General features: G+C 44.7%; 2 protein-coding genes across 3 annotated transcripts in view; one reads left to right on the forward strand and one right to left on the reverse strand.

Annotated features, from left to right (window-relative positions):
• The window catches only part of VPS8 (VPS8 subunit of CORVET complex), a 245,713-nt gene that overhangs the window by 176,253 nt on the left and 43,686 nt on the right, over positions 1-25,774 (forward strand). For both annotated transcript variants that reach the window (XR_013217732.1, XM_077272120.1), the window contains exons 35-41: positions 680-726; positions 5,965-6,112; positions 6,207-6,296; positions 7,224-7,275; positions 7,811-7,914; positions 11,103-11,184; positions 20,643-20,725. Coding sequence is in view for 1 of the 2 variants with exons in the window: in XM_077272120.1 (XP_077128235.1) it covers positions 680-726; positions 5,965-6,112; positions 6,207-6,296; positions 7,224-7,275; positions 7,811-7,914; positions 11,103-11,184; positions 20,643-20,725 (606 nt within the window). In the remaining variant the exon portion in view is untranslated. The remainder of the gene's footprint in view (positions 1-679; positions 727-5,964; positions 6,113-6,206; positions 6,297-7,223; positions 7,276-7,810; positions 7,915-11,102; positions 11,185-20,642; positions 20,726-25,774) is intronic.
• Positions 13,248-17,146, reverse strand: LOC143784188 (uncharacterized). The gene is made up of 6 exons (XM_077272119.1): positions 15,960-17,146; positions 15,796-15,870; positions 15,602-15,688; positions 15,287-15,503; positions 15,034-15,193; positions 13,248-14,922 (listed from the first exon to the last, which is right to left on the reverse strand). The coding sequence occupies exons 1-6, from the start codon at positions 16,167-16,169 to the stop codon at positions 13,923-13,925; spliced, it is 1,749 nt and encodes a 582-aa protein (XP_077128234.1). The 5' UTR covers positions 16,170-17,146; the 3' UTR covers positions 13,248-13,922.

Raw genomic sequence — 25,774 nt, forward strand, 5'->3', positions numbered from 1 at the left:
CTTAAACTACAGATAAGCAGTCACTATGTGACTGCAGACTTGTGAATTCTCCGGTGCCGGGGATCGTGTGACTGTGTGTATATGATTTGTATACTTCTGGCCACATTCTGACTAGTCTTTTTCTGGCCTTGCTCAATTCACTTGCATTGAGTGAGGCCGTTCCCATCTAGTCTAGAATGTGGTTTGGATGTCGTATATTTGTGGTCACATGACTGCCGACACCTGAGAATCCATGCAGCGTATAGTGTTCACGATGTGAGGATTCACAGGTCTTAGGAGTCTGGAAGAAAACCCACACAAACACGGGGAGAACAGTACAGAGTCCTTGCAGATGTTGTCTTCAGTGGGATTTGTACCCAGGACCTCAGCGTTGCAAAACAGTGCTAACCACTGAGCCACCGTGCTGCCCAATAGTAATTATTAGTAGAGCAAATCTCATGATCACCAGGCATACGGCCATGGGGGCGCAGGGTGTGATGCAGTATTCCGGACTTATGACCAATGTACAAAGCGAACCTCCGATGCAAATTTGGAAAAAAAGAGATATAGGAGTAAGTTGCTCTCCTTCTGTCAATTTTAACTTTTTATTTTTCAGTTGGCCAGGAAACACCATAAACTATTTTGTTTTATCAGATAATGTCCGTAACTTGTGAGACTTACAGTGTTGTTCTTATTGCAGGATTCATTTTTGCTTTTCCAGTTTCTTAGAAGCCTTCTAGATCCAAGGTTTGTGTTCTTTGTCAGTCTGTCTCCATGCATGCTTTATAGGGTGTTCCCATCTGGGACGTTTATGGCAATCAATGGAATGTGCCATAAATGTCCATTAGATGGAGGTCTCCCCACTGGGTCCCATTGAAACATGGTCCTGTCAGGGAAATATTTGGCTGCTGGTGCACAGCTCTTCCCACTCCCATTCCCATAGGAACTAACAGAGTAGAATTGAAATGTCATCGTTACCCCAGGTTGTGAGCTCTCTTCTTTTCAAAGGAAATGGCTACTACATTACAACGTTTTTGCGGCAGTATAAAACCGATATAATAAATAGAGGGATGTCCCCATCGTGATGTTGGAGAATATATATATATATATATATATATATATATATATATATTTATTTTCATTCTCTTACTGATGATGGGGAGCCAACTGCTGGGACCACTGCCAAATGAAGGCGCTTGTTAGGCACTGTTGCTTTTTTTTTTTAATCATATTTCTCTGAACAGCGAAGTGCCATGTCATCCACTGGGAGTTCCAGCATCGCTCTATTCAATTGTATGGCGTTGTGTTGCATTTCTTTTTACGGTGGGCTCAAGGCACCACTTTGAGAGAAATAAGCCAAAATAATAATAATAATGTTAATTGTTTTGTTGGCCATCATATAGTTATGGGCAGCTTAAAACATTATTCCCAAAATCACAATGTAGTCCTATAATGCTGTACACACATTTATTTGTGCCACTATAACCTTCTTAAATGCTTCACTTTTCACAAATCGCCTCCACCAAGGATGTCCCTCCACGCTTTATTTATCCTCTAGTCTTGCCATGGGAACCATGCTTTATTTCCAGTGCTTATGGTCGATCATGCCCAGTGCATAGCTGTGCTCTGGGTGATGTGTAGAGTGGCGCGTCTGTGCGGCATGATGCCACGGGAAGGGGCAGAGACTCCTTCATTACAGTGCAGCGCTCATATCAGTTGGTGTTTGTTCTGGTAATTAAGAGGAGTGATGTACTGCAGGGTGGGGTTGTATACTCGGGTCTGGGAGGACAGATATACTGCAGGAAAGGGCTCTATTTACAGGTGCCGAAAGGAGCAGTATACTGCAGGATGGTCTGTTTATAGAGGGGCTGAGAAAATTGTTATACTGCTGGATGGGGCTGTATACAGAGGGGCAGAGACGAGAGATGTACTGCGGTATTGTGCTCTGTATAAAACGTCTGAAAGGAGAGAGATATATTGCAGCATGGGGCTGTATATATGGGCAGAGATTAGTTGAGCTGTGTTTCCTTCTTTGAGTCCACTGCAAATAACACTCTGACGGAGTATTTTCTGGCATATGCAATAGCAGAGCACATTTGCGGTTTCACAAAATTGATATGTCAGGTGCCATCAACATACACTGCTCTACACTGCTGTTGTGAAGAAGTGCAGGAGAATTGAGCTCTGCTAGAACCTGCTAATGATGTAAAACCACACTGCAGCTATACTGATGTAATGGCAGAAGATAAAATCAGTCAGGCTGGTCACTGTACAGGAGCAGAGTGTGCACAGAAGCATAATTATTATTATTATACATTTTTATAGCGCCATTTATTCCATGGCGCTTTACATGTGAACGGGGCAAATATAGACAAGTACAATAAACATGAGTAAAACAAGGCACACACAAGTACAGGAGGAGAGGACTCTGCCCGCGAGGGCTCATAGTCTACAGGAGATGGGTGAGGATACACTAGGAGAGGGTAGAGCTGGCCAGGCGGCGGTTCAGTAGACTGAGGGTCACTGCAGGTTGTAGGCTTGTCGGAAGAGGTGAGTCTTCAGGTTCCTTTTGTAGGCTTCCGTGGCAGGCGAGAGCCTAATGTGTTGAGGGTAGTGTTCCAGAGTATGGGGGAAGCACGGGAGAAGTCTTGGATGCGGTTGTGGGAGGAAGAGATGAGAGAGGAGTAGAGAAGGAGATCATGAGACGATTGAAGGTTGCGTGTAGGTAGGTACTGGGAGACCATGTCACAGATGTATGTAGGAGTCAGGTTGTGGATGGCTTTGTATGTCATTGTTAGTGTTTTGAACTGTAGCCTCTGGGCAATAGGAAGCCAATGAAGGGCCTGGCAGAGAGGAGAGGCAGGGGAATAGTGGATTAGTCGGGCAGCAGAGTTTAGGATGGATTGGAGTGGTGTCAGAGTGCTAGAAGGGAGGCCAAAGAGTAGGAGGTTGCAGTAGTCGCATAAGATGAATGCTACACTTAGATTAACTTGGTGAGAACTCAGAAAGATGGAGCTTGTCAGGAGCACACAGGAGGGGGTCCTGCAGCACTGTAGAGAAGCAAGTGCTGCTGGGAAATGTAATTTTAGCACATAAGAAAGATATAAAAAGAAAGAAATGTACAAGAAATAAATGTTATTTTGGGCTAAGTCTGTATATTAACAATAAGTATGTATTTATTGTGCTGTGTGAAAAAACATTCTGAAAATAACCATTTAAGACACAGGACTATCCAGGTGCTGAGAAAAGCTACAGCTTTTTAAACTGTATGTAACTTTATCAGATGGAGACTAGGCCCAGAAATAACTAATTATGATATTTTGTCGTGTAGGTCCTGCATGATGTGGTGAACCTACATACATTTTATACAGACTTGCTGAAATGTGTGTTACTTTCAGACAGTTATGACCTGACTGAAATACAGCATGAGCTCGACTCTTCTGTAAACTGCTGCGCATAAAATAGATGCGGTCTTAGAGAGGTCAATACAACAATGTCTTTTCTATATCAAGCGGCACTCAATATCTTCACTCATGGGCATAAATGTACTTCTGAATAAGCGTTGTGTAAAGAGTATATACACTGCTCAAAAAAATAAAGGGAACACTTAAATAACAGACTATAACTCCAAGTAAATCAAACTGTCCACTTAGGAAGCAACACTGTTTGACAATCAATTTCACATGCTGTTGTGCAAATGGAATAGACAACAGATGGAAATTATTGGCAATTATCAAGACACCATAAAGGAGTGGTTCTCCAGGTGTGGACCACAGACCACATCTCAGTACCAAAGCTTTGAGGCTGATGTTTTGGTCACTTTTGAATGTTGGTTGTGCTTTCACACTCGTGGTAGCATGAGACTGACTCTACAACCCACACAAGTTGCTCAGGTAGTGCAGCTCATCCAGGATGGCAAATCAATACGAGCTGTGACAAGTAGGCTTGCTGTGTCTGTCAGTGTAGTGTCCAGAGGCTGGAGGCGCTACCAGGAGATGTGGAGGGGGCCTTAGGAGGGCAATAACCCAGCAGCAGGACCGCTACCTCAGCCTTTGTGCAAGGAGGAACAGGAGGAGCACTGCCAGAGCCCTGCAAAATGACCTCCAGGAGGCCACAAATGTGCATGTGTCTGCACAAATGGTTAGAAACCAACTCCATGAGGATGGTCTGAGTTCCCGACATCCACAGATGGGGGTTGTGCTCACAGCTCAACACCGTGCAGGATGCTTGGCATTTGCTACAGAACACCAGGATTGGCAAATTTGCCACTGGTGCCCTGTGCTCATCACAGATGAAAACAGGTTCACACTGATCTCAAGACTCTGTCACGTCTGTCACATGTGAAGTCGTGGAGAGCGATCTGCTGCCTGCAACATCCTTCAGAATGACCGGTTTGGCAGTGGGTCAGTAATGGTGTGGGGTGGCATTGCTTTGGAGGGCCGCACAGCCCTCCATGTGCTCGCCAGAAGTAGCCTGACTGCCATTAGGTACAGAGATGAGATGCTCAGACCCCTTGTGAGACCATATGTTGGTGTGGTTGGCCCTGGGTTCCTCCTAATGCAGAAGAATGCCAGACCTCATGTGGCTGGAGTGTCTCAGCAGTTCCTGCAGGATGAAGGCATTGAAGCTATGGACTGGCCCGCCCGTTTCTCAGACCTAAATCCGATTCAACACATCTGGGACATCATGTCTCACACCATCCACCAACATCACGTTGCACCACAGACTGTCCAGGAGTTGTCGGATGCTTTAGGGTACTGTCACACAGTGGCACTTTGGTCGCTACGACGGCACGATCCGTGACGTTCCAGCGATATCCATACGATTTCGCAGTGTCTGACACGCTACTGCGATCAGGGACCCCGCTGAGAATCGTACGTCGTAGCAGATCGTTTGAAACTTTCTTTCGTCGTCAAGTGTCCCGCTGTGGCGGCATGATTGCATCGTGTGACAAAGGTTGTATACGATGTGCGCACAGTAACCAATGGCTTGTACATCGCAAATACGTCATGAAATTATCGCTCCAGCGCCGTGTATTGCAACGTGTGACCGCAGTATATGACGCTGGAGCGATAATCAAGCGACGCCGCAACGTCACAGATCGTGCCGTCGTAGCGACCAAAGTGCCACTGTGTGACAGTACCCTTAGTCCAGGTCTGGGAGGAGATCCCTCAGGAGACCATCCGCCACCTCATCAGGACCATGCCCAGGCATTGTAGGGAGGTCATACAGGCGGGTGGAGACCACACACACTACTGAGCATCATTTCCTTGTCTTGAGGCATTTCCACTGACGTTGGATCAGCCTGTAACTTCATTTTCCACTTTGATTTTGAGCATCATTCCAACTCTAGACCTCCGTGGGATATTAGTTGTGATTTACGTTGATAATTTTTAGGTTTTATTGTTCTCTACACATTCCCCTATGTAATGAATTAAGATTTACAACTGGAATATTTCATTCAGTGATATCTAGGATGTGGGATTTTAGTGTTCTCTTTATTTTTTTGAGCAGTGTATATTTTTGTTAATCTCTTAAAATGCCTTTAAATTAATAAGTAGGAGCTCTCTTTCCAATAAAGCTAAAAAAAAAAAATGATTTTATAGACAGAACGTTAAAGGGGTTGTCCACACTCTTTATTTATTTTTTTCATTAAATGGGCACATGGTGGTCTGATAAAATTGGCTACAGTGGTTTATGTATACGATCGGTGATGATGGTGGTCTGATCTGGCAGGTATGCATTTTTTCTTTTGGGGGGGGGGGGGGTGCGTGGGTTTCACACCACCACTTTTTTAGTTTTTTTTTTTTTAAGAAATGGGTGGACAACCCCTTTAAGTGACACAGCTGTGTTTGCTTGCTGGCACCACTAGGGGGTATTCAGAAGGTGTCTAAATATTGTATATCCATTGTTTGTATTAAGCGCTTATAAATTACATAAAATGAGTCCTCAAGAAAACAGTAGTGTCTAAGTCTTTGTTTGTAGAGATGGAGCTCAGCTGAGCCCTGAGCGGTTACAGGATCAGCCGCAGATCACAGAACTCTTCATAGATCTTATGTGTCAGTATGACCCCGCTCAAGTGACTCAAGTGCTACAAATACTGGAACACTACCGGCTGGAGGAGACTATTGAGGTGAGCACATTAAAGACTAGTGCCTCAAATCTAATGACTAGCATTAACTTTTTTGCGGGGTCTTGCTAATAATGTATTCGATTTATAACTACAGATTGCCCAGAAGCACAATAACCATGAGACATTAGCCTATCTGTTGGAGAAGAAAGGGGATATCCAGGCGGCTTTCCAAGTCATGCTAACGGTAATTAGATTGGCATTGCTTGTAACCCAACCCCTTTCTTCCTTGCACGGTGATGTGACAATTAATGATCTTTCCTCAAAATAGAAATTACTTGCAACACTATTGCTTGACTTGAAGGGGTATTCTCAAGTTGTCCCTTGGGCAGCTCAGAAGTTTGCAGCCTCCTTACTTCCTGGTTTATAGTGGGAGCAGACTCTCAAGTGAAAATGTTGCTGAGCAGCACAGCTGTATTAGAACTATGAAGCTCCGCAAAAGGTTTGCTATAACACATGCAGCTATCAGTCGTTTGTTCTGAAGTGTACACTTCTACCAATGTATTTGCACATAGCGATAACTGGGCATTTGAACAAACACACAGCTGCAGACAGCAAAAACTTTGGTGATTAGTAGACCTGCTCTGAAAACTGCTCGCTGGGGATCTTGCAAGATTTATAGCAGCTTAGCCAGAAGCCATGAGCAAGGTAAAGCAGCTAACTGTTGTATATAAATCAGTGGGCTCTAGAGAGAGAGCTTGTATGTTAGGCGTTAACTCCACTCTTGAAATGTAGCTTCTGAGCTCTTGGCCATGGCCTGGGCAGGAACGGGTGGCCGAGCTCCATGGAAACCAGCTGTACACTATGAAAGACAAAAGCTCTCATTGCAGGAGAGTGACAGCAGATAGTAAAATCAAGTCAATTGCAAACTTGCTTATTTTAATGATGTCTAATTAAATCCGTGTACCCGGAGAGCACCTCTTCAACAGTTGCATTAGATCCTACAGTCACAAATCATCCTACACAGCCTTTATATCTTATGTGATCTGTCAAATGAACATGATGAGACACAATTTGCAAGGTGCACATTTCACCTGCTATTCATTCTTTCCGTTTGATGTCATCATGCCTTTTTCATCCTAACTTGTAGTTTTTTTTTTTATCAATTATGTAGAGGCTACAAGACAGACTGTCTGCCCTGACGGAGGACTCTGTGGATGCAGCAGGTAGGCGACCAGCATGCTGTGCATCTTCCTTTTTCTCGGTGAGCATGCACTGGATGAGGGAGTAGAATACTTGGCTATTAAAGCTAAATAAGATTTAGATTTCCACTTTGCTCAATGATTAGTAAAATATACGGCCATTATTTTTTTTTTTTTCTGCCTATTTAAAATCTGAAGAGGCAGCTGCTATACTTACATTGTCTGCAGAAAGGAAATTAAATTATCTATATTCTCAGGGGAAGAGACCGCCATCATGAAAGAGGCAGAGTTTAAACAATGCCTATTTCAATACATGGAGGTACATTTGATTGATCCACCAAAGGGCTTGCTGCAAAATGTATTTGATATTTAAATTTAGCGTTTTCCATTTTAATGAAACAGATCTGAATTGGAAATTTCCTACAACTAGGAACAAGCACTTGAAGTTACTTAGCTGAAATATCCTCCTCAGAAGAGCATTTCAGTCCCAAATGGAAAGCTTATGGAGGATGATTGCAATGTTCTTTGTGCTCATCGAATTCTACCTTTCCCATTGCAGATGCCAAGCAAATGCCAGTCTTAAAAGATGTCGAAGAAACTCTATCAGAAACTATTTCTTTATGTGAACGAACATCCCACACACTCAACCAACAGCAGAGAGAGGTACATGGTGCTTGATATGTGCTTCAGAGCTGGTATCCAATCCTGTATGCAGCACCTTTCATCAAATATAAATATATTATAGGTTTATAATACTCATTATATTTTTTTTTCTGAGTCCCCAAATAATACAATTGGGCAGTCCCAATGCAGGACGTATCACTAAGTTATATGATATCAGATTGTAAGATGCGGGATATGCGCAGTTCATCAGATACCATGCTCCCGTCTGAATGAGATCTATAGGTACACTATATGGTCAAGTAGTGGGACCCCATACGTGCTAGATCTGCAGAAACTTTTGTGATGTCGCTTTCTAAATCTATTAGTTGGTCCCTACTTTGCAGCTAAAATAACGTCCTCTAGGAAGTCGATCTACAAGATTTTGGATGGTATCTGTGAGAATTTTTAGCCATCCATCCAGAAGAGCGTTTGGGGGTAATCTACAACGGAGATTTTGAGCCAGGCCCTATTGTCCAACATCAGTGTTTGACCTCACAAAGTTACTTGATGGGTTGATGTCAGGGCTGCTTCTGTCCTTCCACACCAAACTCAACTAGCCATGTCTTTATGGAGTTTGCTTTGTGCGCTGGGCACAGTGATGCTGAAACAGAAAGGAGCCTTCACCCAAACCATTCACAGTAAGTTGGAGGCATACAATTGTGCAGAATTACAGTGGAAATCTGGTGCCTTTGCCAACCCCTTTAGAAAAAGAAATGACAAGCATTATCTGAACTCCACCAAATATTTACAGTCAACACTATGCAGTCAGGCATGTAATGTCCTCCTGATATGACCCTCAAGCACAGATTCAGCCATCAGTAATTACAAAAAGGTAAGTGTGATTAATCACTGAACAGAATACGTTTCCACTGCTAAAGAATGCAGTGTCAGTTGCTTTACATCACTCCATCCTACTCCTGACATTGTGCTTGGTGATCTAAGGCTTGCATGCAGCAGTTTGGCCCTGGTAACCCATGCCATAACCTTACTGGCTAACGTTAATGCCAGAGGAGGTTTGGAGTTCCGCTGTTATGGAGCACTTTGGTGACTTATGCACTATGCTCCTCAGCACTCAATTACGTATCTACCGCTTTTCAGCTGAGTTGCTGTGATTCTTAAACTAATCCAATTTTTCCATACTACCACTCACAGTTGTGTGGATTATTTTCAGGACTTTGCTAGAATTTAGTGAACTCTTTAGAGCGAGTCATTCGGTCACACGTTAATAAAGGCAGGGCTTGGGGCTGCATTTTATACACCTGTGGCAATGGGTCTCAATGAAAAATTTGGATAATTAAGATATCTGATGTGTCCCAATACTTCTGTCCATATAATATAAGGTTTAGAAATCTATACATGAAATTCAATCAAATTAAACTTACCGTATATACTCGAGTATAAGCTGTGATTTTCAGCCCACTTTTTTGGGCTGAAAGTAACCCTCTCGGCTTATACTCGAGTCATACCCAAGGGTCGGCAGGGGAGGGGGAGCGGAGCTGTGTAATAATACTCACCTGTTCCTGGCGCGGTCCCTGCACATCTTTTCCCTGGGGCCGGCAGCTTCTTCCTGTAGTACCATGAGCGGTACCATGTGACCGCTCATTACAGTAATGAATATGGACCCAAATCCACTCCCATAGGGGTGGAGCCGCATATTCATTACTGTAATGAGCGGTACCATGTGACCGCTCACTACAGGAAGAAGTTGCCGGCACCAGGGAACAGACGTGCAGGGACCGCGCCAGGAGCAGGTGAGTATAACTAAGTGCGCGATATTCACCTGCTCCCCGTTTCACCGTCGTCGCCGCTGCGTCTTACGCATCCTCTGCAGTGACGCTCAGGTCAGAGGGCGCGATGACGTGATTAGTGCGCGCTGCCCTCTGCCTGAACGTCAGTGCAGAGGACTGGGAACACACAGCCGCGGTTGGCGGTGGAACGGGGAGCAGGTGAATATAGCAAGTGTCAGGGGCCTGAGAGGTGAGTGTGTCATTTTTTTATTTTTTTTAATCGCAGCAACACCATATGGGGCAAATATCTGTATGGAGCAGCTTATGGGGCCATAATCCACATTTGTGCAGCACTATATGGGGCAAATGTGTCTATGGAGCATCTTATGGGGTCATCAACACTTGTGCAGTATTATATGGGGCATATTTTAATATGGAGCATCTTATGGAGCCCATCATGAACTGTATGGAGCATTATATGGGACTCCTGATTCAATATGGATATTCAAAAACACTTAAACTACTGATGTCTCAATTCATTTTACTTTTATTGGTATATTTTTATTTTTTAAATTTACCAGTAGCTGCTGCATTTTCCAACCTAGGCTTATACTTGAGTCATTAAGTTTTCCTATTTTTTTGTGGCAAATTAGGGGGGTCGGCTTATACTCAGGTCGGCTTATACTCGAGTATATACGGTAATTTTTTTACCAGTTAGTACTGCCCTTTCAGGGCTTGCTCACACGAGCGTATAATGCGGCCGAGTGTTAGCCGATGTTTTATCAGAGAGTCCTTAGCCCAATGTGCTATGGGGCAGTGCAGATCTGCTATTCGGCACGAGAAAAGAATTGCAGCATGCTGTGAGCGGCTCTGGAATTCGGATCATGAGCACCTATACAAGTTTATGGGAGCGTGTGTAATGTCGGACTGCGCTCTGATGTCATCCAAGTGCAGTACGACATCTGTGGACTCAGAAGATGGAGAAATTAAGTTCTCCATCTACTCTGCACCGATGATGCAAGAGAATCGGATCATCTTGTAGATTGTGAGCCCTCGCGGGCAGGGTCCTCTCTCCTCCTGTACCAGTTGTGACTTGTATTGTTTAAGACTATTGTACTTGTTTTTATTATGTATACCCCTCCTCACATGTAAAGCGCCATGGAATAAATGGCGCTATAATAATAAATAACAATAATATGAACCTGAAACTCGGATCACACTCTGACAAAATCGAACTGATTCTCTTGCATGAGAGAATCTATGGCCGTCTGACCACAGACCTAAGGGCATAATACAAATAAGATTTTTTTTTTTATTTTTTTAAATGCACATGTACTCAGATTATCATGAGCTTCATGGCATCCACGCTACAAACCAGCTCCTTCTGGCTCCACAGTGTGATATTTTTTTTTCACAGACTCATCCCCTTTATTTCAGCGCTATGTTCACTTTCCTCTACAGGCGCTGTGGTTCCCACTGCTTGAGGCAATGATGTCCCCACAAAAGCTTTTAAGTTCCTCTCCTTCTCCGCTATATTCGGAGGGTAAGTATCTTCCCCGCGTCTCGCCTCCTGGTACTAGAAGTGTAAGGCTAGTTTCACACTAGCGTTAACTGCATTACGTCGCAAATCCGTTTTTTGGCCGAAAAAACGGATGCGTCAAAAAAGTGAAAAACGGTGACAAACGTATGCCACGCATCCAGCATTTCGACGGATCCGTCGCAAATCCGCTAAACGTTTCCGTCGAAAATACTGGATGCGTTGCATACGTTGTATCCGTTTTACCATCCGTTGTATCCGTTTTTCCGACGGATCCGTTTTTAAAAGGGGAGGCTCCCAAAATTTGATTGGCTACTGGAAAATTTGAAAAACTATATAGTACTGTATTTACAGCCCATCTTTGTGGGTTTTAGTTTTGTGGCAGCGATGGAAGGTGTTCTTGGGAGGATTGCTAGTTTGGTTACCGACGTTATCTTTGAGACAAATCGCCTGGATATCATAGTGCGGGAGAAGGAGGCGGCAGCGGAAAGGCGTAGGATGCTTCTGCAGCAACGGAGACGAAGACGAATGTGGATTCATCCGATTAATCAACTACGGATGACCCGGGGTGTCCAGTCCACTCTGTACCTGGAGTTGCGGCACAATCCACACAAATTCCACAACTACGTGCGGATGAGGATTGAACATTTTGATTTTTTGCTTGCAAAACTGGAGGATGTCATCCGAAGACAGGATACAAGGATGAGGCTTGCCATCACACCGGCGGAGCGGCTGATGGTGACCCTGCGGTAAGCCTCTTTTTTTTATTTCATTGCTGATATTGAATGTTATATTACATGCTGCAGAAAATACTGCGCTGGCATATTGCGCACTATTTTCTGCAGCATGTAGTTTTGGTTTTCTTGGCGGACATTCAACTGCTTTATTTAAATGTCATTGCTGATATTGAATGTTAACAGACTGCAGAAAATACTGTGCTGAAATATTGCGTTGCATTTTCTGCAGTTTTTTTTTTTTTTGGTTTTTTTGGGTTTGATGACATGCAACTGCTTTTTTCCTGTCATTGGTCATTTTGAATGTTATATTACATGCTGCAGACAATACTGCGCTGACATATTGCGCACTATTTTCTGCAGCATGTAGTTTGTGTTTTCTTGGCGGACATTCAACTGCTTTATTTAAATGTCATTGCTCATATTGAATGTTAGATAACAGACTGCAGAAAATACTGCGCTGAAATATTGCGTTGCATTTTCTGCAGTTTTTTTTTTTTTGGGTTTTTTGGGTTTGATGACATGCAACTGCTTTTTTCCTGTCATTGGTCATTTTGAATGTTATATTACATGCTGCAGACAATACTGCGCTGACATATTGCGCACTATTTTCTGCAGCATGTAATTTGGGTTTTCTTGGCGGACATTCCACTGTTTTTTTACACCGGATTCATGCTGGTTTTATTGGGTCTCCTGTCATTTTAAAAAAAATTAACAGTGCCATATTATAAAAAATTGCACAGACAAACAATTTTTAACATTTTTTTTTTTTTTTTTTTTTATAAAGTTTCCTAGCTACGGGTGAATCTATGACTTCGCTCCATTATCAGTTCAGGCTGGGCATTTCAACTATCTCTGGAATAGTGAAGGACACATGTCGGGCTGTTTGGACCACTTTGCAACCAGAGTATATCCCCCAACCATCCACGGAAATCTGGTTGCGAAGTGCTGAAGAGTTTCAGCAAATTTGCAATTTCCCTAATTGTGTGGGTGCAGTTGACGGGAAACACATAAGGATTGCGAAACCGGCAGGAACAGGATCGGAGTATTATAATTATAAGAAGTATTTCTCCATCGTCCTTATGGCTATTGCAGACGCCAACTGCAGGTTCCTTGCCGTGGACATTGGAGCGTATGGACGGTCCAATGATTCGCAAGTGTTTAAAAACTCTCCGATGGGTCGTTGCCTTTATGGAGAGAGCTACGATTTCCCGCCAGCCAGACCACTGCCAGGAACAAATGACCCAGCCCTGGAATATGTCTTTGTAGGTGATGAAGCCTTTCAACTGTCGCTGCACCTACTGAAACCGTACAGTAGCCGGAACTTAAACCATACCAAGCGGGTCTTTAATTACCGGCTTACTAGAGCACGAAGAGTAGTGGAGTGTTCCTTTGGCATATTGACGGCGAAGTGGCGAGTTCTGCTGACGGCTATCAAGCTGAAAACAACAACTATAGACGAGGTAGTTAAAGCCTGTGTGGTGCTCCACAACTTTGTCCTGTCAAAGGAGCCCGTTTCTTTGGATGATGAAGAGTTGGAGACCACCTTGTGGGACTACCGCAGCAGCTCGGTTCGCTCTACAAGTTCAGTTACAAGGATGAGGGACCAGTTTGCCGATTATTTTGTCTCACCTGTCGGGCGGATCCCGTGGCAAGACATGATTGTGTAACCTGTTTCCCATGTGTAACCTGTTTCCCATGTGTTTTGGTTATGTAAAAAAAGTGTTTCTGCCCCCCCCCCCAAAAAAAAGGCCCAAAAGCGTGGTTTTCTTGCTAGTAAAACCATTATGTTATACCCTTTACATGTCTGGTGTTTGTTTTTATTAAACCTTTTTTTATTATATTACCTTAATAAATCCACACACACACAAAGAGTAGAATTGTAATCAGAAATTTATTTTAACTCTTTTTTTTTTTTTTTTTTTTTTGTTTTGCCAAAAAAATATATATATATTTTCCAACATTTTTATAGAAAAATTAGAACATTTTTTAGAATCTTATTTACACACTTTACAAATTTTCAAAGTGTTGGGTGGAGATATGAGAGGAGGATGTGCCGGAAGGTTGGACCACGTCGATAGGTGGGGAAACCCTACTTGTTTGGGGTGCAGTGGAAGTGGGGGTTAAACCAAGAGGCTGACCAGAGGGGGGTGGTGTTGGGGTAGGTGGAAGAGAAAAGTTCAGTAAGGAAAACATTGGGGAAGTAATTTGGTCTAGGGGCCGGGATTGTTGTGGGGACTGGGTCGGGTATTGTGACTGGGTAGGGTAGTGGGAGTGGCGTGGGGTTTGGTAATGGTGCTGGTGTGGGGATTGGAGCTGGGTTTGGTAATGCTGCTGGTGTGGGTATTGGGGCTGGGTTTGGTAATGGGGGGTATGGTGTGGAATTGGAGTGGAGGTGTGGTGAGGTGTGTGGGTCGATTCATTAATGGCCTGCAGTGCAGCATTATGGCAGGTATTCATTACCCGCATCTGTTGCTCAAAAGAAAGCTTCTCCATGCTCATGAGCATGGATTGGAAAAAAAGGTTGGCCGGATCGGGACTTACAGCTGAATGCAGCCTATCCAAGCGACTGCTGGTTTCCTGGCTTGTTTCACTGATGCGTGATTGCACCATGTTGAAACCAGCAGTCACTTGCTCTCCCAAAATTTTGAAAGAGCCTTGGAAGGATGCATTCAGGTGTAAGAACTCAGGAGCATAGCTCCTTTCCTGACCCCTCTGGCGCTGCCGCCACGAACCTAATGGTGGTGTCGAGGTGGCAGGATCAGAGGGGTGGGGTAAAGGGAACGCTAACTGTTCAGCATCAGATGCGAGCAATGAAGCCTGCAATAATGCTCCACTGCTTGGGGCGGATGAAGTGGAGGGGACAGAGGGGTCAGAGGAGAGGACAGAGGGGTCAGAGGAGGGGACAGAGGTGTGGGGCCTACCGACGTGGCCCTCAGTGGCGGACTCAGGAGGGATCGCTTCAGAGGGCGCAGAGGAAGATGCAGGCGCCCGGTGGCTGGAGAAGGTGCTGTGAAAGAAAAAACAAAAGAAATTAATACATTGGAATGAAAAAGCCCTGACTGAAAGCAAACTAAGTAGACAGGTTAACATGGTTATAATTGGGCTGTAGAATACTTACACTCTGCTCAGCATTGTTCGCCTCAGGAAGGAGAGGGCCTGGCCATATTTATATCTGCTCCTCTTCCTTCCTGCAGAGCCACTCGGGGCCTTCATCTCATCATTGAATTCCCTCTTAAAGCGATCCCTCAGTGACCGCCACCGCTTCCTAACCTTTCCAACTGTGAAGACAAGAATCAAAAGAAAAAACAAAAAATTGGTAAATGCAATACATTACAGTCAGCTCAAAACATCACTGGAAAGTGAATACTTACCTAGTTTGCTCTGCTGCTGAGGATGAAGGCTCTCCCGCCTTGGAAACAGGGTGCGACACACTTCGTCCCAGAGCCGACGGGTGACACCGGTATCTGCATGCCTGCGGTCAGCCATGTTCCACAGCGGCTCCCGCTCACGAACCTCCTCGATGAGACAGTCTACATCAATGTCATCATCATCATCATCCTCCTCTTCTGCGGGAGCACGCTGTGAAGCCTGTGTCAAAAAAAAAAAAAAGGAAAACAAACAAATTAGTACACTGAAATACTAAAGTACCAATAGAATCCCCCTCCCCCAAAAAAAAAAAAACTCACTGATGGCCGACCGTGGCGACGAGTCCGCCGACTCTGGGACTGTCTGGGAGAGCCTTCAGCGGCAGCAGCAGGAGCAGCAGCAGCAGCCTGAAATGAAGGAAACAAATTCTCAGTTAAGGTAGGCAGGTGTTTAGTAATCTGTTTTGTGTATGGTGCAGTGTGATGTGCGAAGCAACTGTTTCACCACTACTTACACTTGGTTCCTCCTCCACTTGCATCTCTCCACCCGTCTCGCCCCCTTCTGACAGCTCCTCATCTGATTCAGCTTCCTGTTGAAACATAATGTATGCATGTAGTTATCCATAAAAATTTAATTTAAAGAAATTTAAAAAAAAAAAAAAATTTTGTGTTAACTTACCGATACACGCTGTTGCTGTGGAGGAGGGCTGTCAGAAGAGGACATCGTTTTGTGGTCCTGGTGGGCAGCGGCTGTGTCCTGGTGGGCAGTGGCTGTGTCCTGGTGGGCAGTGGCTGTGTCCTGGTGGGCAGCGGCTGTGTCCTGGTGGGCAGCGGCTGTGTCCTGGTGGTTCTGTAAGTTAAAGACACACTTGCAATCTGCTCGACACATTGAAGTAGCAGATTGGGGTCTTCAAAACTTACTTCTAGCTCTTTAGCTGTGGTCCTGGTGGGCAGCGGCTGTGTCCTGGTGGGCAGTGGCTGTGTCCTGGTGGGCAGCGGCTGTGTCCTGGTGGGCAGCGGCTGTGTCCTGGTGGTTCTGTAAGTTAAAGACACACTTGCAATCTGCTCGACACATTGAAGTAGCAGATTGGGGTCTTCAAAACTTACTTCTAGCTCTTTAGCTGTGGTCCTGGTGGGCAGCGGCTGTGTCCTGGTGGGCAGTGGCTGTGTCCTGGTGGGCAGCGGCTGTGTCCTGGTGGGCAGCGGCTGTGTCCTGGTGGTTCTGTAAGTTAAAGACACACTTGCAATCTGCTCGACACATTGAAGTAGCAGATTGGGGTCTTCAAAACTTACTTCTAGCTCTTTAGCTGTGGTCCTGGTGGGCAGCGGCTGTGTCCTGGTGGGCAGTGGCTGTGTCCTGGTGGGCAGCGGCTGTGTCCTGGTGGGCAGCGGCTGTGTCCTGGTGGTTCTGTAAGTTAAAGACACACTTGCAATCTGCTCGACACATTGAAGTAGCAGATTGGGGTCTTCAAAACTTACTTCTAGCTCTTTAGCTGTGGTCCTGGTGGGCAGCGGCTGTGTCCTGGTGGGCAGTGGCTGTGTCCTGGTGGGCAGCGGCTGTGTCCTGGTGGGCAGCGGCTGTGTCCTGGTGGTTCTGTAAGTTAAAGACACACTTGCAATCTGCTCGACACATTGAAGTAGCAGATTGGGGTCTTCAAAACTTACTTCTAGCTCTTTAGCTGTGGTCCTGGTGGGCAGCGGCTGTGTCCTGGTGGGCAGTGGCTGTGTCCTGGTGGGCAGCGGCTGTGTCCTGGTGGGCAGCGGCTGTGTCCTGGTGGGCAGTGGCTGTGTCCTGGTGGGCAGCGGCTGTGTCCTGGTTTATCTGTTATATGTATAATGGATCTATAGTTAGACCACCCCCTGAACTAGGTAATGTTCAATGATAAACACCCTACTAAAATGATGTCAGAAATGTTCATACAGGTGAACACCAAAACCCCCCCAAAAAGTTGCACGTTATACCATTCATTTCCATGTCCCAAAAAACAAAATTTTTTAATGTTAACACCATGAAAAAATATATTTGACACATTTTATTTAAAATAAATAACCTCTCCCCCCCCAAAAAAAAAAAAAAAATACTTTACAGGTTAACCTTTATTAAAAAAAATGAGCCCTCAACCAACCCTGTATTGCATGTGTAACCATTGGTACATACACCAGTTTTAAATTTACCTTTATGAAATAATACTACGGACATTTTTTTAATAAACATTTTATTATAATTTTTTTTTTGCACTTTTTTTTTTAAAAATCACAAGGAGCTGACATGCTCTTTATTTTAAATACAAGTACTTCAACTGCAAATGGTTATAACTGTAATAAAAAAAAATTCAACACTTTTATTAAATAGAAAAACCCCACACTCACACATTCAAACCACAAGCTGCACACCGCTAGACTTTTTTAAAAAACACATCAGATTTAAAAAAAAAAAAAAAAAAATTAAACCACATGCTGCACAGACCACTATACAGTCAATACATCAGAAAAAGGCAAATAACCAATTATACAGCATGGACAAATGCACATGCCATCAACAAGACGTACCCAAAAAACATGCATGGTATGTGTCCACATTCAGGATCGCATCAGAATTTGGGCAGGATTTCCCATCAGTATTTGTAAGCCAAAACCAGGAGTGTAAAAATTAGGTAAAGTATAATACGAAAACAGGCACACTTTTGCTTTTATCACCCACTCCTGGTTTTGGCGTACAAATACTGATGGAAAATCCTGACCACATCCTGATGCAATCCTGCACATGGACACATACCCTCCCACATGAACAGGCATAAAATTGGCAAAGGCATAATATGGTGCAGGCACATGGTACAAAAGCACACAGCCGTCCAAAAATGCACACATACACATGCACGCACATAGCTTTATGCAAATACACATATGTACAACAAAGGCAGAAAGGTGAAACCAATCAGAAGACGCATACACACACACACATACAAAAGGCTGACAATCCTTTGGCTGAAGCAGCAGGTCTTCACAGTGGCTGGCATCATGGTGGATCTGGACTCTAGCATGGCACTGGCTGGTGCAGGACGATGGCAGGCCTCAGGTTCTCTTCAGGTTTTAAGCTCTTGCTGTAGTCAGTAGTACCTCATACACACAGAAATGCACAGGCACACAGATGCACACTAAAATTGCAATACTCACACTGGCTATGGTGGCTGGAGTCTTGTAGCAGGATGTCTGGAGTCTTGTGGCAGGATGGCTGGAGTCTTGTGGCAGGATGGCTGGAGTCTTGTGGCAGGCTGGCTGCAGTCTTGTGACAGGCTGGCTGGGGTCTTGTGCTTGGCTGGGGTCTTGTGGCAGGCTGGCTCTTGCTGGCAGGCTTCTTTGCTTCTCTGTGTCTTGCTGGCATATGTGGGGTTCAAGGCCCAGGCCAGGTTTATATAGATTTGGGGGTGTCTGGCCAATTGGCAACAAAATACTTCTTCTGAGCATGCTCAGTGTAAAAAAAACGTATTGCAGCGCTGCATTGCGTCGTACGACGTGTCCCGACGCATCCGTCGCTCATAGGCTTCCATTGCAGCCAACGACGTATGCCGCAGGATGCGTCGCGACACGTTTTTTAGGCGGAGACAAAAAACGTTACAATCTACGTTTTTTTGAGACGACGTGTCGCCAAATTTCGACGCATCCGTCGTAAAACGTACACGACGTATGCCAATCCGTCGCCATACGTCGCCAATACAAGTCTATGGGAAAAAAACGCATCCAGCAAAAAGTTTTGCTGGATGCGTTTTTTCTGAAAAAAGACGTTTTGAAACGTAATGCAGTTAACGCTAGTGTGAAAGTAGCCTAAGCACAGTGTGTGCGGCGTCTTTGCTACAAAGCAGATACAGTTCTTCAAGAAAAGGATTGTAAGGAAGGATTGTACAGAAATGGGTTTAAAATGTCACATAAAAGAACACGTTTATAATACTAGAAAAAAGCTGCAGGAGGTGGGGGATTTATCAATAGTGCAGAAACACACATGTATTTATAATCTAACAATAAAATGGAGAAAACCGCTCAGAATTGTGCGATAAACTTGATGCAACAGGCTACACATGATAGACATTATTCCCCAAAAATGGAGCAGCGGCTGCCCAGGTAGTGATGCAAGTGAATAGTGTCTATCACCGGCAGTCCTATAGACAATGAGGGCGGTGGGGTGCATGTGCTGCCCCCACTCCATTATAAAGGGACATGTTAGCTCCCGTTCTCGGGATCGATTGGGGTTACAGTGGCCGGACTCCCAGCAATCTACAACTTGGGAAGTTGGAAATAGACCTTTTTAATAAATTTGGCTAATTCTACAACTCTTCATTTTTTTGGGTTTTCCGTAGTAGGTGAAAAAAGTGTCTAAATTGTATAATCCGGCGCATTTATTTATTTTCACTTTACTGGTGGTGCCATCATATTCCACAGCGCTTTACGGATATTGTCATATGTCAATTTTTATGGTGCAATTTGAGACCATTCTGGTCCATTAGGAATTGCATAAGGCTGTGTGCACACATTGCAGATTTGGTGCATTTTCTCCATGTAGATTATTTTTGGCTTGCAGATTTGGTAGAGAAAATAATCTGCAACATTTCGATTCTGTGCGTTTTTGCCCGGCGTTCTTCACTATTGACTTCCCTCAAATCAGTCAAAAATGCAGGCAAAAAAACCTTACATTTTTGTAGCAGAGTTTTTTTGTCAAGACATGCAGAAATGGTGCCGAAATTTTACTCAAGGTGTGTACACCCTAAATCTGTTCTGTACTCAGAGGGAACCTTTTGACCAAAAAAGGTCAAATCTGCAGGTAAATACCAGTTTAAACACATGTGCTAGTCCAACTAGAAGTTCAGCTGTAGGGAGTAAGTGCAGTTTATACTCTTCTTGCAGTCTTTGGGGTGGTGCGGGGACAGTGATCGGTCAGCGCTCAGTACACAGTGAGCGCGCTGTAATCACTCTCCCTGCTTTTTTGCTCATATCTTGCTCAGCGGTGCGTAATTACTGTGTGCTCAGTGAGTGGTGAGTGCTGACTGTTCACTGAGCTGCCAGCGAGCGGCTGCAGGTGGAATCCAACTTTTATTTTCTCCCTGCAGCTGCACTTCCTGTTGATTCCATAATTAGAGGGCTATGTTCATATGCAGTTTTTTTTTTTTTAATGTAGATAAAACTTTTAAAAAGTCACAATTTTGTTGGTTGTTATTGTAATCACTCTATTTTTTTTTTTACCTGCATTAATATTAAATAGAGGAAACTAATACATTTTCCATATGTTTTTCCATGAGTTGTGTGCAACGCCTCCTAGATTTCCCATGTGATGTCCTGGAGCACATTTATTCTTCTTTCTTTTATCCTTTAGCTTTGAAGAGCCTGACAATGGAAGTCCTTAATAGTATGGCTGCATATATCTCCCTCCCGTCCATACTCCAGAGGATTCTGCAGGTAAGTACATCATGTACTGTGATGGACACAAGCCAGAAGAAGACCTGCTAGATAGGGCACCGTTCAGACCTGGCATGTTAACTCCAGTAATTAACCACAATGGCATCTTGGATTGTTCACATTTTGTCACAGCTGTAATTTTTACAACTTGTTTTATACTGCACATGTTTAGAGCCATCCGAAAAGATCCCTGATAAAACGCTACTTATTGTACAATTATTGATACATTGGGTGATGAGGTTAATAATAAAGCTGGGTCGCTTCACAAAGACTCCGGCTATTATTTCTCTTTTGCAATTTGAAGGTCTTTAGTTTTAACCTTACAACATGTTAATTACAGGTTTCTATGTGAAACCGACCTTCCACTGAATCATTCGGTCCACTAATGAGTTAAATCCTGCGCCAGCGTAAACCCAAGTCTCCTCTGCTGCCCGCTTGTCCTTGGCTCGTTTTCCCGCAGAATGCAGATGTTGCAGAGAAAGTCTTTGAAATCTGGGCCACCATTTCATGCATATTTCATGGCGGCTCCGTACTATTATCATGGCTGGGTATTCATAGACATTAACCCTCTTGTTCCATAGTGTTTTGCAGCATATTACAGCTATGCCGTTAAGCCTTCGCTTCGTTTATGATTTTTTTTTATTTTGCTGAGTTTGGTAACTTTAGCTACACCTGTAACTTTCTGGGATCAATTATGGTTACTGCCCTATGGAATAATGTATTTCTTACTGTGTATTATTGTCTCCAAAGTCATAGGATGTGAAAAGCTGTTGCCCGGTATTATATTATGGTGGGATGTGTTGGCCGCAATGCAGACACAGTTCTAATTTCCATAATACTTGGACACACAACTTTGTGGGACCATCTAATAACACATATTGCATATGCCAAGTCTGATGGCAGCAGAACGGCTCTTGTTTTTGCTGAAACATTGCATGGATACATTTGCGAAGCACTCTTTGCTTTTTCAGCTGTCATTATTCTACATAATGTTACATGGCAAGGAGCGCTGAGCAATTTGGCTACGTTTTTGTGTGAAAGCTATATTCACCACCTATAGCAACGATAAAGCTTTCTATAATTTGCTTTGTCTTTTTCATCTTGTTTTTTGGATTGTAGCTTTACTCTTTAGCATAAATGTTTAATTTCAGACTCATTGTTACCTTGACTGGCTTGTTTTAGATCCTGGTTTATTGCCTTCAAGAGAAGAAATCTTAGAACAAGGGTGAATTTTCCCAGGATATGTTAGTCTGTCAGAGAAGATCATATAAATGATATTGGACAATAATAAGTGAGTACAGGTTAGGAGACTTGGTGGAGATATGATACTAGCAGACTAGACTTCTATAAGACTAGCAGGACAGAGAAGCCGTTCGCTTGCAAAGGCAGCAGTGTAACTAAACTTTTAAAGATTTGTATATATTTTAGCCCTTCTGAAACTCTTTTTCAGTGATGGTTCTGAGACCCCAACAATCATTCATACCATAGGGCAGAAGCACTTAACTTATGAAGTCAAGACACTATACCTCTAGCAGCCAAGACATCAGCATCATGTTATTCGCCAATACATTGGCAGTTGACCAGAAAATCACTTTACAGATATGACTCCTTGATACATGGATAAATGTTGCTTTATAACTGTTGCTAACTTTTTGGATTGATTCCTGAAGAAAAGGATGGGGCTCTCCATTCTTGCACTATGTAATCTAGATTAGTAAAACTAACGTGCAAAAACCTTAAAGGGCCACTGTCACCCCCCCCCAGGCGTTATAAACTAAAAGAGCCACCTTGTGCAGCAGTAATGCTGCAGTCTAACAAGGTGGCTCTTTTAGTTTTTGATTAAGTTATTACCGCAATAAAACGTTTTAAAAATTGGCCAAACGTACCAGCGATTGTACCGGGAGGCGGTCCGAAGCGTCCTCTATGAATCTTCAAACTGCCGTCACTCTTCTCTTCAGGGCCGATGGTACCCGCCCCCTTCGCGTTGTTGCTTCAAATCCGGCGCCTGCGCTGTGCGTGCCTGCCTGGGGCCTGCGCAGTCTTCTTTGGCCGTCATCACTCACACGCAGGGTGCCTGACTGCGTCTGTGCGGGCAGTGCGGCCGCCCTGTTACTGAATCCCTGCCCCGCACTGTGTTATTCATTATGCACACTGCGGGGCTGGCATTCCTGGGCATGCGCACTGCACTGCACTGTTCAGGCCCTCCCCCATCTCGGACGTTCTCCCTTGTCTGATGTTGCCCCTGCTCCCCCGCCTTCCGGCATTATTTTCGGCTGCCAGATTCCAAAATCTGGTGAGGATTAGTGTATATGGCGGCAAGCTGCTGTGTGCTTTGTCTCTCTCTATGTGTTTGTATGTTTTAATGCAAATGCATATTTACACCAGCAGCAATGAAAATTTGGTACTTGTGTGGGTGGCCATAAATTACAAAGCACTGATGATCAATACTGTTTTTTTGGGGAGCATTATAGGTTTACATTGCGTTCGGGCAATACGTTTTGCGAATATAGCTAGCGTATTGCACCAGCGCAATGTCTTTAGCGGGATTGCTTTTGCCGATCCCGCTATCGCAGATCCACAATCTGCGCTAGCGAGGAACGGAGCTGGGACGCTGAAAGCAGCATCTGAGGTCCGACTGAAAATAACGGCACATCGCAAGGGCGTGCCTAAAAAATGGCATGCGCTAGCGATGCGATCCAGATCCTAAACACATTGCCGTCAATGGGTGCGCTAACGGACCCGTTGCATGGCGTAACTTGCGACAATCACGCCATGCAGCGTACTCCTTTAGCGTTAACCCATTAACGATTAGTGAACCTATTCGTAACGCATTGAACATCAGTAAAGGAGGAGGGGTCTGCATTATACCACATCAAAGAACAATAAACGTTGAGGGGTGACCATTATTACACCGTACTGCAGATCAATGCACGGTCAGGGGTCTGCATTATTATACCGCACTGATCATCAATAAACGGTGAGGGGGGATCATTATTATTCCGCACTATAGATCTATAAACGGTCATGGTGGAGCATTGAGTGGAGCACTTAAATACGTGGCACTGAAATACGTGACACGTGGCACTGAAATACGTGGCACTGAAATACGTGGCACTGAAATACGTGAAACGTGGCACTGAAATACGTGGCACTGAAATACGTGGCACGTGGCACTGAAATACGTGGCACTGAAATACGTGGCACTGAAATACGTGGCACTGAAATACGTGGCACTGAAATACGTGGCACGTGGCACTGAAATACGTGGCACTGAAATACGTGGCACGTGGCACTGAAATACGTGGCACGTGGCACTGAAATACGTGGCACGTGGCACTGAAATACGTGGCATTGAAATACGTGACACGTGGCACTGAAATACGTGGCACGTGGCACGTGGCACTGAAATACGTGGCACGTGGCACTGAAATACGTGGCACTGAAATACGTGGCACTGAAATACGTGGCACTGAAATACGTGGCACGTGGCACTGAAATACGTGGCACGTGGCACTGAAATACGTGGCACGTGGCACTGAAATACGTGGTACGTGGCACTGAAATACGTGGCACTGAAATACGTGGCACTGAAATACGTGGCACTGAAATACGTGGCACGTGGCACTGAAATACGTGGCACGTGGCACTGAAATACGTGGCACTGAAATACGTGGCACGTGGCACTGACGTGGCACGTGGCACTCAGTGCCACGTATTTCAGTGTCACGTATTTCAGTGCCACGTATTTCAGTGCCACGTGCCACGTATTTCAGTGCCACGTATTTCAGTGCCACGTGCCACGTATTTCAGTGCCACGTGCCACGTATTTCAGTGCCACGTGTCACGTATTTCAGTGCCACGTATTTCAGTGCCACGTATTTCAGTGCCACGTATTTCAGTGCCACGTGTCACGTATTTCAGTGCCACGTATTTAAGTGCTCCACTCAATGCTCCACCATGACCGTTTATAGATCTATAGTGCGGAATAATAATGATCCCCCCTCACCGTTTATTGATGATCAGTGCGGTATAATAATGCAGACCCCTGACCGTGCATTGATCTGCAGTACGGTGTAATAATGGTCACCCCTCAACGTTTATTGTTCTTTGATGTGGTATAATGCAGACCCCTCCTCCTTTACTGATGTTCAATGCGTTACGAATAGGTTCACTAATCGTTAATGGGTTAACGCTAAAGGAGTACGCTGCATGGCGTGATTGTCGCAAGTTACGCCATGCAACGGGTCCGTTAGCGCACCCATTGACGGCAATGTGTTTAGGATCTGGATCGCATCGCTAGCGCATGCCATTTTTTAGGCACGCCCTTGCGATGTGCCGTTATTTTCAGTCGGACCTCAGATGCTGCTTTCAGCGTCCCAGCTTCGTTCCTCGCTAGCGCAGATTGTGGATCTGCGATAGCGGGATCGGCAAAAGCAATCCCGCTAAAGACATTGCGCTGGTGCAATACGCTAGCTATATTCGCAAAACGTATTGCCCGAACGCAATGTAAACCTATAATGCTCCCCAAAAAACAGTATTGATCATCAGTGCTTTGTAATTTATGGCCACCCACACAAGTACCAAATTTTCATTGCTGCTGGTGTAAATATGCATTTGCATTAAAACATACAAACACATAGAGAGAGACAAAGCACACAGCAGCTTGCCGCCATATACACTAATCCTCACCAGATTTTGGAATCTGGCAGCCGAAAATAATGCCGGAAGGCGGGGGAGCAGGGGCAACATCAGACAAGGGAGAACGTCCGAGCTGGGGGAGGGCCTGAACAGCGCAGTGCAGTGCGCATGCCCAGGAATGCCAGCCCCGCAGTGTGCATAATGAATAACACAGTGCGGGGCGGGGATTCAGTAACAGGGCGGCCGCACTGCCTGCACAGAAGCAGTCAGGCACCCTGCGTGTGAGTGATGACGGCCAAAGAAGACTGCGCAGGCCCCAGGCAGGCACGCACAGCGCAGGCGCCGGATTTGAAGCAACAACGCGAAGGGGGCGGGTACCATCGGCCCTGAAGAGAAGAGTGACGGCAGTTT

This window comes from Ranitomeya variabilis, chromosome 7 (genome assembly GCF_051348905.1).
Source record: "Ranitomeya variabilis isolate aRanVar5 chromosome 7, aRanVar5.hap1, whole genome shotgun sequence".
Taxonomy (NCBI): domain Eukaryota; kingdom Metazoa; phylum Chordata; class Amphibia; order Anura; family Dendrobatidae; genus Ranitomeya; species Ranitomeya variabilis.

Bases quoted from the DNA above. Each gene is read 5' to 3' on its own strand.
- LOC143784188 (XM_077272119.1), bottom strand. From the start codon at position 16,169: ATGTGTCGAGCAGATTGCAAGTGTGTCTTTAACTTACAGAACCACCAG. The intron at 15,504-15,601 runs GTGAGTTTTTTT...TTTTTGACACAG, and splicing joins GTCGCCACGGTCGGCCATCA to GCTTCACAGCGTGCTCCCGC. The intron at 14,923-15,033 runs GTAAGTATTCTA...TTTCTTTCACAG, and splicing joins CGAACAATGCTGAGCAGAGT to CACCTTCTCCAGCCACCGGG.